This window comes from Balearica regulorum, chromosome 8, assembly GCF_011004875.1.
Source record: "Balearica regulorum gibbericeps isolate bBalReg1 chromosome 8, bBalReg1.pri, whole genome shotgun sequence".
In the NCBI taxonomy this organism is placed as follows: Eukaryota; Metazoa; Chordata; class Aves; order Gruiformes; family Gruidae; genus Balearica; species Balearica regulorum.
Window position 1 is genome coordinate 20279652 of NC_046191.1, and position 12267 is coordinate 20291918.

Below are 12267 nucleotides of genomic sequence, written 5' to 3' on the forward strand. Positions count from 1 at the left end.
TCAACCGAGTTTTTTTCCTTTTTCGATTCTCTCCCCCATCCCACTGGGCAGGGGAGAGTGAGCGAACAGCTGTGTGGTTGTTTTAGCTGCCGGCTGGGTTAGACCATGACAAGCAAGTAGTTTGTAGCCTGACAGGGTAGTATACAGAGAACCATGGCTACACCAGTTTCTGTGAAGAAACAGCCTAACTCACTGCAATAATTTGTGTGTTCATCTTAATTATTTTTTGAAATACTATTAGCGGTCAGCTATAGAGTCAATGGGTTGTTCCCTTATAAACGACCAGGTAGCTGAAGGCAGGGAGCGGTGAGGACAGGGCTCCCTGTCACGTTGGGCCCTCTGAGGGGACGGGCCTGGCGCGGCCTCTCAACGTTTTCTATGGCGAGAAGGGACAGGCTCCTGGCGCTAGGAAGTGCTGGCACCAAGCGCGGGAAGCCTCTCCGCGCAACAAGTGCGGTCCGGCGGGGGAGCTGCGGCCCCGGGCGGGGCGGCAGACATGGCCGATGGATAGAGGAGTCCCCGGCGTGGGCCTGCCCCCATCGCCCCCAGCGGCTTCGGGTGCTCTCCCGAGCAGGACCGTAAGCCGAGCTCCTCTGAGGCGACCTCTCTCCCTCGCACACACGCACGGTCCCGAAGCGGTGCGGTGGGCAGGAGAAGCGGGAGCCCCCCGCCCCACGGCGGGTCCCGGGGCTGAGGAACCCACGGCCGCCCCCGCCGCACCCCGCTTCCCGCCACAGGCGGGGCAGGCTCGCGCCGTCTCACGAGCCGGCTGGACCCGTGACGGCTGATAGCAAAACTTCAGCGGCGCCGACGGCGCATGCTCAGGCGGCTGGCGCATGCTCTGTAGTGGCGAGGGACGAAGAGGGGAATCCGGCACTCGGCAACGTTCGGCGGTTTTCGTGCAGGCCAGGCCGCCATTTTCTCACAGCCTCCCCGTACGCGTTGCCTGCGTGGCTGTCTGTCCCGCTTGTCCGCGCTTTGTCCTGCTCGGCGATGGACGGGTGAGTAATGACCGGGGCGGTGGGGCCGAAAGCACTGCCGCGGTTGTGCCGCCGGTAAGCGGTGGGACCTGTCCCAGTGCCGGTGGCTCGCTCCCCGCCGCGGCAGGCTGTCGGCGGGCGTGCGTCTTCGAGGGTGTGGGGAGCGGCCGCTGCCCCGGCGGCGGTGGGGACAGGCGGGCCTCCCTCCCGCCGCGGGACAGGTGAAGCCTGAGGCCCACTACGGGGTGGGGGGAAGAGGGGGCTCAGCCTCTCCGTAACGCGGGACTCTCGGTAGGGTCTTCCGTTTAAATTGCTGCGGGCTTTGGGCCGCCCCCTACTTAGTGTAGTGCCCGAGACGCTGGATCTCGCTGTAGAGAGGGAGCGCGAACTGCCCCCCATTTACTGTCCCCTTCGGAGCCTCTTGTCCTGTCATTCTCCCCCGCCTTTGCCTTCTCCCCCCAGCCGTGGGGTGAGGAGGGGCGCTCTGTAGGGCTCGGGTTTGTTTTGGAGCTGGCTGGAGGGGAGGAGCAACATGAGCAGGAGCCAGATGTCGAGCTCTTTTGTTTTCAGAAACTGCCTAATAAGCCCTCTGGCTTCCTTCCCCTCCCCAGGTAGAAAGATGCCTTTGTGTATACTGGAGCCTGGCTGTAAAAGCCAAAGAAGGGAAGGTTTTGAAGGAGTCAGCCGTACGGGACAGCGAGGGCCCTCGGTCCTGGCCGGGAGCTGGGGCGGGCAGTCACTGTACACAAGGCCTTCTTTCTGTTGGACCTGGAACATGAGGCTGGTGGTTGTAGCCTTCGTCCCTGTAAATACAACAGCTTCCAGCTTCCAAATTTCCTATTAAGTTGTTTACTGTGCTTCAAACAGAGAAGCAATCTGTTTGGTATGCTTTAAGCATATAACCTTTCAACTATGAGACTTTTAAAGGCTTTTTATGGTTAGTTGTGATTATAACGTTGGGAGTTACAAATCCTGTCTGAGAAGTCTTGTCATTAATGAGTATTATGTTGTGGAATGCTTTCACATATTAATGTTTTGCTTTCATTTCTTTTTGGTGTGGACTTAAGTTTCTTTTGGGATTGTGTTATACACTCTGAGTTATGATGTCACAACCTCTAAGAAAAAGATACACCTTGACATACCTGTTGCAGAGTTTTGTATAGGTGTACCAGATTAAATTTCATATAGGTGTACCTGCCAATGCATTCCAGTTTTCAAGTTAATTTAAAAAAAAATTTTAATTGCTTTCAGCTGTAAGAAAGCCTGTGTTGCTGAACTAGCTGTCTAGGGTGTGTGGGAAAAGTTCTGTACTTAAATTCTTTTACTTTCACCCTGTGATCTCATGTAGTCCAGAACCCCAAATTTCCTAAATAAATTTCCTGGCTGTGCTGCTTTGGAGTAATGTTTACTTGAGACTTTGGACTCTTTTGGAGAAGCCTGTAAGCTGGCAGAGCTCAATGGCTTTTCCAGGTTTCTTTCGTACTTCCCCTTAGTTCTGCTGTGTTCTTTGAACATATTTCCTTGATTGGGGAAGTTGTTGGCTATTTCAATTCCTTATTATTTTGGCATTGCAATACATTGAAAAGTTGGTTTTATGAGGATAAATTGGCTGACTTGTGTTCTTGTTTTTTTTCTTTTTTTACAGCATTGTCACTGATGTTGCAGTTGGTGTGAAGGTAGGATGTACACTTAGCAAATAAGGGGGCAAATTGTTGATACAAAATGAACTACTTTGAGCATCAGTAATTGCAAGTTGTAAGATTTTAACTAGTCATTGTCAGCTGGTATTTAGTCAGCAGTATATGCTTTATTAACCAAAAATCCCTAGAGGTAAATTGGAGGCTCTACACAAAGGACTTTTCTAGGCACTGAACTGTAAACAGGGGTTCTAGATTAATGTAGTGGTGTCAGCTTCTTGTTTTAAAGCTTAATTTTGCAGATTTTTTCAAAACAACACTTTCTTATTGTTGCATGGTGACTGTAAAAGGCATGTTTTCTTCTTCCCCCCCCCCGTCCCCATCCTTTTTTCCAAAACAGTTACGCTGAAGTTAAAAAAGAAGTGACTATAATAGGACACACAAATACGGGAGGTAGAATTTGTTATGTAGACAGAGAAATGGGTATTTGCTTTGCTTTTACTTTTTATTTCTCAAGTTCAGTTATGAATTTATCATATTTGTTATAATAAGGAAAGATCTTCCAAATGGTTTTTAATTTACTATTTATCTCACTTTTGTATTCAGAACTGTTGCAGGAGTTAGATCATAGAAGCAGACTGAGAATGAGAATGCAAACATATATGGGACAAGGGAACTTCAGGTTATGTTAATGAATGCATGCAAGCAATTCTATTTAAGTGGTAGAAATGTAGAAGTTTTCTGGTGCATGCAGTTAAGTCTCCACATTTGTCCAGGGACTTTTTAGCTATACTACGTAGCTGCCTTTTCACCTGAAGCTGATCTATGTTAACTGCTTGGTAAGCCAGGTTTTGTCTGGTAAAGCTCTTTGGCTCAGATTCAGTATTGGTCCTGCTGGATTTGGACTAGTTCTTATATAATACAGCTAACCTATAGACACAGCAGCTATTCTGTCAGATGTACCTGTATTATATTTCTGAGCAAGCTTGCTTCTGGAGGAGCTGTAAGAAGTCATTTATACAGATTCTGGACCCATCTGGATCCACATGTTTGTGCAGTATTGGAGATAAGCTTAAAATCACTCTCTGAAGTATTTCTGTTGGAGTTAATCCCAGTCAGAAATACGAACTGGTATGATTGTTTCTCTGTTGCTTGAGAGGACAAAGTGTTAACTGATTAAAACTTAAGGAATGAATTTAATAATTTGGAGGAATACCTAAGGAATTTCAAGTCTTTCAGAAGTAAACTGCCCCATGTGAATAGCTTTGGGCCAAAACAATTAATAAATTGCCCTCAATCATGTCTAATGAAGAAGCAATTTCAGGTAGCTCTTGTATTGCTTTAACCTTAAACTGACATTCTCACTTCAGGAGAAGTAAATGGATTCAGTATCCCTTTCATTCCTAACTATGAGTGACTTAGCTCAAATTCTTATAAGATTCTTTCATTAGATATGTTGTAAGCGTGTAATGCAATTTTGGAACTGTATTTTCAGATACTAGCCAGATAATGAAATAAAGACTTCAGATGACATAACTGCTTCTTTCTGTTGATTGTAGAAGTTATATGATGAATATAATGTAAGAAAGAAGGCAAGACAAGTGTATCAGAGGTAGTGGTTAGAATAAATGTGAGGAAAGGCACAGAAGTGTCAAAACAGTGTGCTCTTTGCATTGTTAAAATGGACTTGTTCTCTGAATTTTAAAAGGAAACCATTTGCGCATGGAAGTAATGGGAATAAATGAAAAGGATTACAGTTTTTTGAGGAAAGCTGTTAAATATGGGAGGAGTAAACTGGACTGTATTCTGAAGCTTCTGTAATTATCTCAAGATACTAATAATGGAAAATGAAATTTCTCACTAATTGATATATGCAGTTTGGGTAGCAGTCTAATGCTAGCTTTAGTTATGGTTTGTGGAAGGCCATGTGAAACATTGGCCTTTATATTCTCTGGTGACTGTTCATTGCTCTTCATGAACTGGTGTTTTAAAGTTGAGGAATGCTTTATCTATAGGTGGTATATAAACAATGTGGAATATTCATCTGGCCTTTCCTTGGCTGTTATCTTTTCTTTGGGGTGCTTTGAGAATGTGTAGGGAGCAAGTTTTGAGTCCAAGGAGTTGCATCAGCAGGTTTAATGCTCTTTTGACACTGCTTTATTGTGACTGGATAGCCGCTGGAAGTGGGCAGGGATTTACCTGTGTGAAGTCAACTTATGAGGGTATTTGTTTGACCTGATACTTTCTTGAGGTTTTTGCACCTACTGTATATATGCTGATCATACAGCATGTTTGTGATATATTCAATTATACTTGGAGAAAGGGATTGTGACATACGACTGGGATTGTTACATATGATCCGTTAGGAAAACTTCCTTTATTTTATCATCATCAGTCATGTCAATACAAATTTGAAAATTATATTGTCTGTCTGGTTTCTGTCTTAAACAGAAAAGTGAACAGGTTAGTTATATTTTTAAACCCATTTGTAAAAGAGTAATAGTAGAAGTTAACTACTGTAGTCTGAGAATTGCCTTTGAATTAAAAAAGGGCTTTTGAGACTGCATGTGGGCAAGGCAAATATAAAGTGAAAGGAATGCTTGCTTATAATGTTTTATTAACAGTTTTGTAGTCTCATGGTTACCTGCTAATGAGACTGCTAAATTTGAAGTTATTACCATTTATTTATGCTGTACGCTTTGATTTGATTTAAAACATTTTTGTTCATCAAACTGTCAAATGTTCAGTCTTTATTTTATTTATGTGTTGAGTCACCAGAAATTAACACTAAAAGCTGTGGAAAACCTGAAACTCAAAATGGAGGTGAAAAAAAAATGACAAATACTATTTGAAAACTTGATTTACATAGAGTAAATGTGGGGATTTGCGCAACTCAAAATACGCAGTGGGAGCATGCTTCCCAGCTAAAATCTGTCAGAGCAGCAGTGTGCTTTAATTTCTGAAAGTGTTGGAACATATCAAAACCCAATCATCTTGTAAGTACACATGAAATAATTCACATTTGGTTTGGTCTGTAAGGTCTTGTTTTGCTTACCTAGAATTCATGAAGGCAAGGAAATGTCACTCCATGCACAGTTCACCCCTTTCGTTACAATTTACAAAATAATATAAAAAGAATGAGCTTTAGCTCTGTGTCTGATGTTACTTTGTGAACTCCCATTGTATATAAGCAGTTTGTGTGAAGTATTTTTGAGTAGAACAGAGCTATATATTCCAATAATGATAGTATATTGCATAGTCCATTGATGTTTTAAATTTTCAGTTTCCTGAAGAAATTCTATACGTTTAAAATGTATAGATTTCTTCATGCATAGTTTAAAAAATTGCCATATTATATAAAAAGTTTGCTTTTTTTTTTAAAAAAAAGGTGCATCTCAGTTGCTCTGTTTTTATTACGTGAGATCTGTAGTCACTAAATATGAAATGGCCTGCTAGTTAGCTTCTAGTCTCAAAGTTCTCATTGCTCACTGGCTATATAGGTTTAAGTATCAGAATCTAATAACTGTAGTTTGAATTTCTGTCATGTTCTCTTTACAGTTATGATGCTTTAATCTGGATAAGTAAACTGATTTGGCAACTTGGAATGATAGAGCCTTTTTCAGCTCTTGAAGTGAATTTGTGAAGTATATAATGTATCTTTTCTCTGGAGTAATTAATAGAATCTTCAGAGGGGTATAAAATGTGATGTAAACAATATACACCACAGACGTGTAGGGAATAACTTAGGTGAACTTTTGATGCATATTGAAGATGATAGTTTTCTTTTACTGTATTTCAGTGTGTGCCACATCAGACTAATATATCATCATCTTTCTCCAGCATGGCATGAGTAGCTGTGCAGTAAATGCAGCCTGAACAATTGTGTGACTCATTTTCTGTTTGTGCGTTGCACATTTCAGAATGGCTGAGGTGTACTTCTACCTGATGGGAGAAAAGAAGCAGTCGTTCCTTCATGGATTCATTATTTGGTACATAGCATTTGGGAATTTGTGATGCTGTTGACGCTGCTTTGGGCTACACTGGCCAAAAACTGAGCTTCAGCTGCCAAGTGTGGACAGTGCCTGTTATACCTAGGAGGGAAAACTCATATATTCCTGTAAACATAGTTTGTAATGTTTAAAGATGTGGGAATGGCCTTTTTCCCCAAAAGTCAGGGCATCAGCCTTTGCAGTACGATTAAGAGGGAATTATTGGTGTTTATTTACTTGCTTATGTTAGGGTTGGGTAGCAGATGCTAAGAAGCACTGTCCTAGTACTTTCTAGTAGTTTTCCAAACAGTAATGTGTCAAAGTCCTGAAGTAAGAGTGAAGTGTGACCATGTTCAGAAGTTTAGAACTGACATCTTGATTTGTCTTTTCAGCAGTGCTATGTGGAACATGCCCCTGGTGACAAAAAAATAACTTCTTACAATGAAAGGCATCTGCTCTCTTTTTAACAGTAACTTTTGTAAATTGACCCTCCTTGAAATTACTTTCATATTTATTCCCAGAACAGTCTACTCCAATGCTTTTTCTTTGTGACTTGGGTTTCTTTTCATTAATGGTCATTCTGCCACTGTAATATACATGGAAAAATAAGGAGAGCTGAAAATGGAGAGAAAGGAAAAAAGTTGAAAATTAGTTTGTGCTCTGTAGCAAGTAGGCAACAAGTAAGGAAAGCTTAGTACACCTATTTGGTATGTTTTGATGTCTGTCACTAATTGGAAATCACCTATTTTTCATTTGTAACAGAACACCTATATTTGGATTTAATTTAGGGGATTGTAGGAAGAGAAATGTGATCACCTGCACCATCTGAAAAACATGAGCCAGTACCGTCACGAAAATACCTTTACCATTTCTTAGAGCTTTGGGCCACGTTTTCACAAGCAAATCAAGCTGCATTCCAGTTTTCTCTGTCACTGTAGTACTTGTGCAACAAATGTTTGGGTAGCCACTTCACAAACCTCTCTTGGGAATGTTACCAGAATAAAGCTAAACTGACACAACAGTGAGTTTTATCTTTTTAGTCAATTTTGTACCAAAGTGTGTGGTTGCATAAATGCTTGTAGCAATATAGAAAATTGGGGAGGACAGAATTAGGATCAAGTTGCTGGGGCTGGGGAGAAGGTAGGACTGTTGCTTTTGGTAGTAGTTGACTCAGATGAGGTTGTGGTTTTGCAAGCTGTTAACGGGACTGTGATGCTTGATGTAGGGGTTTGGAGTATTTTATAGCTGTGAGTACATACAGCTGTATTTAGCTTCTCATAAAATCAGTTTTTCTATGAATGTGTAACGTGAATATTGAGTTACAGACAAAACAACACTAGCACTTTTTATTTATTATTGCGAAATAGAGAATCAAGTAGAAAATACCTCCCTTGTGGATCCTTTTTTGAGATGTAGAAACTGCTACTGAAAGACCAAATTTGTACATCTAGATGCCATTGTTATCTAACCAGAAAGCTAAGAACACATCCAGGTGGTAGCTCTAGTGAGTTGTTCTCACCAATTCTAATTTACTACCACTTATGTGTGGCTGCTTGGGATACTTTCTTTCCTGGTAAAAGTGGAGTAGAAAGTCTGAAATACTCAAATAAATTTTACTTGTGTACTTCCTCCTGGATGTTTGATGCGTCAGCTGGAATTGGACTAGACTCTTGCCTGCAGTCTTTCATTACAATTGAAAGTTTGAAGGTTTCCAAATGAGGCTGGGTGGCATGATTTAAGTGGAAATTTGGTTCTTGACTCTTCAGCTTTCTGATTTAATAGTCTGTTTTGATCTTCAGATGCTTTGAGAAATTTAGCTCTTTTCCACATTGTATGTTGAGAACCTGGAGACTTTTCAGAGGAATTGAGACTTGTCTCAGTCTTAAAGACTTTTCAGATTCCCTTGATCACATGCTCTCAATTTCTACAAACTGTGTGTTTTCATAAATTTGGTACATGGCATATACCATGCATGTAGTTGCAAGAAAAAAAGACTAAAAGCTTAATTTTCTCCTAGATCCTTCCTTACTGAAAAAGTATGAGTGTAAAAATGGTGTAGTTGTTAGGATACATAAACAGTATATGGTTGGCTGAGGACTGCATGAAAAAGAATTGAAGTGAGGAAAAAAGAGAATACAGAGAATGAGTATGAAAAGGTACTCATATTGTATGCAGTTAACTTCATACTGAACTTCAAAGCAAGTGATAAGTGAGTTGTTAAGCAGCCATATAATTCATGGCCTTATTTGGTAAGATTTCATGCTAATATGGTTTAAATAGTGTAGTCTTAAAAAAATAATTGACATAGATGTACTCCTTGTATGTAAGGTTGTGATGAAGTGATAGAAATGATAACAAGCTTATAGTTTAAACTGTATGCTTTGTAAAATACCTATGAACCTGCATGGAATTTCTTTTGGATTGTCTATTTGGACGTGGCTTGTCCTGTCCTGACTGAGTCTTCTGTGATCCTATACATATGAGAGATTAACAGTCTATTAATTAGGTAATTTGGATTATGTGTTTTGACAGCAGTGCGTATAGTCAAAGCACAAGGCAGGTCAAGCATTTCTTCACTAAAGAGTATATGAGGGTGTATTTATGCAGTGTTTCATTAAAAATGTATCCAGTTAAAAATGAAGCACTCATTAAGTTATGATCCATTGCATGTAAACTGAATGAAGTTTATAAATGCTGTATTTGGGGATTTAAAGTTTGTTGTTTAAAGATGTTTCCAACATCCAGTCCCCAAAGTTAATTCAGACATTGAATATTGAAAAGTGTGTTTACAAGTGTGTATCTGTTAAGAGGGGAATGTTTGCTGTCTAGGTTGGAATTCTCACATGCTTTTATTCCTCTCCCATACCATCAGGTTTCTGGCTTTTTCTTTTAAATTGTTCCCAGATGTTGTTAGAAACGAAGTGTTTTACAATGCTCTTAGATTTCTTTAAATCATGAAATCTGTCTCCTGGCTTGTCATACCCCTTGGGAAATTCGTGCCTGTAGGCTGTGAATGACTGTGGTAAATGTGCAGTGCAGCTAAAGTTCTCCTTTTCCCTTTAATCTAGGGGAGGAGGGGGGATAGAGGGAAGCGGTGGGGGCAAAAACATCCTGTTCTTGAGAGAGGTTCATAATACCAGCAAATTCGAATACCGCAAACGAGAGAATTTATCAGAAAATGTATTTTTCAGTATCTTTGAGTGTATGCTTTATCTTTTCTAGTGGGAATTTAAGAAATTATTTTAGATGATGCTGTTGACTTTTTTAACAAAGTGCAGTTTTGTCATTTGTTTACTGTTTCTAGTAGTATTGGTTTAGTGTTTTTGTAGTATTGTGCATCTACACATGCTTCTAGTAAGCCTTTTGTGATACACTCCATACATTATGGTAGGTTCAGCCATGACTTAGGATCAGAGTCTCCATTGGGAAAAGAGGTGATAATGTTTCTCTTTTATAAACAGTTGTCAAAAAGTACTTTGCTTAAAACACTAAACCTCTTTGGTAACTCTCAAGCCAAAGTTGTTACTCTTGATTTATTTATTTATTTTTACCTTGGATGTAATAAAATCTGAGGAATGTTTGAAATATTTAAAGCCCTGACTGGAATGTGAGGAAAATAGCTGACAAAGACTTCTACAAAGACTTCTAAATAGTGTATTTTTGGTAAGCCTGGAAGGATAATATGACTGTAATGATTTCCTGAAATTACATAGCTACTTAATATAACCTGTGATAGCATGAAGCTTTATAGTAGTCTGTTATGGGGAGGAAAAAAAAATCTGAAATCCTGCTATGTAAATCCAACTTGTGTAGTGAGGGATTTTGAGTTAGCTATGACTGTTAAAGTAAGGAGCTGGGAGATTAATTTGCTAAGCTAGGGGTTTTTATTTCTCGTTGTATAATTGATTTTGTAAACTGTAGAAGAGACAGTATGTACAGTAAGTGTATTCACTTACAGAAATTAACTGAAATATCAAAGTGGTATCTTCAATTTACAGTTTATAAATTATTTTTTTCTATGTATAATTTTTAAGTTTCTCTGAAATAGGTATTAAAAATCTGAGCTTCATCTTTTCTGAATGTGATCTTACATGTGAGTTTTACATAATTCCATTGGTTGAGTAAACCATGAGTGAATGTGCTGTTTTCACACCATGGATGGCAATGCTTTTAGAGGGGCAAGGATGTGATAACATGGCCTTCATTGAAAGGACACTGTTGGTTTTCCAATGGATTTAAGGTTCACTCACTGCAAGAAGTTAGTTTGGCAATTTCCTTGTTTATTTTGTATAGTAGTATTTTGGTAGATGCTGGTTTCATGAATAAATGTTCTAGATATCTCTGATCTGGATAGTTAGTGGTTTAGCTTTTATGGAGATTAATATAGATTAGTGTTCTTCTTGACATTGGTAGGAATAGAAATAGGCATTGAAAACTTGTGCTGTTGAGGACTAGCTGTCAGAAGATGACCTATTAATAGTATAATAGCAGTTTGTACTTCTTTTGTCCTTCATGATCTCCTTCCCTCATGCTAAAATGGATATTCAGTCTCTACCATGTTGCTATTACAGGAACTTTCCTTTGCGGTCTATGACAGAATAAAAATCATTGTGGTGTTTTTTGTTTGTTACTTTAACTTAGATTTGGATGTTTCTGTGATCTGCGTGTTTGTGATCTTCAGTCTTGTTATACAATCTCAAACTTGCTTTGATTCTTTAGAACACAGCAGTTTGCACAGATAGAGAAAAGAGTTAAGTGAACATTGCTCTTGGATCTTCTATTCAGTGAATCTGATTCACTATGTTCTTCAAAGATCGGAGCTTGGTTTCCTTATCTCTGAAACTCTTGATAGAATTTACCTAAATTAGTTTAAAGGTTCCTTTGCTTTGCATGATTGGACTAGCAGGACTGGTGTACTTGAGAATAACACTAGCGAATGTTCAAGATACTTGGGAAATGGGTTATAATTCTGAAATTTGTGTGTGAGCGGATTGATGAAGAGCTTTGCCGTTGGAGCAAGATGCCAGTCCTTTTTGGCCTAGCACACTCTAAAAGAAGATGCACATAAAACCAAAGCCAAGCACCCCAAACCACAAATTGAATAAACTGTTACCTCTACTGAATAAATGTAAGTAAAATCAGTATTTTTGTCTATGCTGTAATTCAGGAGGTGCTTTTGTCTCATAGTAGTGCCGGTCTATGTAAGAGTACACATTGGCTTACTTGAAATGCTTATATTAAATTGCTTTACTAGACAACTATCATCTTTAGAGAACCCTTTTGAAGTAAGTAATAATTTCCAGGTAGTTACTGCTTTTGATTTTGTAATTTAACCTCTTTGTATATAAGTACATCATATGTCTTTTGCTGCACAGCTGGTTTTAAAGTTAGATGTTAAGTGCAGAGGTGTCTAGGCTACTTAAAGACTCATACGGAAGAATAACCACGTATATCTGATAAGGTGATTACTCACATGGTAAGAGATACCTTTGTCTTTTACCAAAAGCTTGGCGGGTATGTATGGGAGTGAGTTAGCAGAGATTTGCTATATGTTCATGATTTCATAGTGAACTGGAAGAACGTTCCACATGCAAACCTGTACGTCTGAATCAGACTTGTGAACGCTGATTTGTGAGAATAAAACAAATGTTGTAGAATTTA

The 12267-nt window shown here is 39.5% G+C and overlaps 1 protein-coding gene across 5 annotated transcripts in view; it reads left to right on the top strand.

Moving 5' to 3' along the window:
• Nucleotides 1-826: 826 nt before the first annotated feature.
• Nucleotides 827-12267, top strand: part of PTBP2 (polypyrimidine tract binding protein 2) — a 50445-nt gene continuing 39004 nt past the window's right edge. For 2 of the 5 annotated variants that reach the window (XM_075759987.1, XM_075759988.1), the window contains exons 1-2: nucleotides 841-1001; nucleotides 2626-2656. In XM_075759987.1, the coding sequence (XP_075616102.1) occupies nucleotides 994-1001; nucleotides 2626-2656 (39 nt within the window). In that variant the 5' untranslated portion in view covers nucleotides 841-993. Of the gene's footprint in view, nucleotides 1002-2625; nucleotides 2657-12267 lie in introns of all 5 variants that reach the window. The other 3 variants (XM_075759990.1, XM_075759991.1, XM_075759989.1) reach the window with 3 other exon arrangements.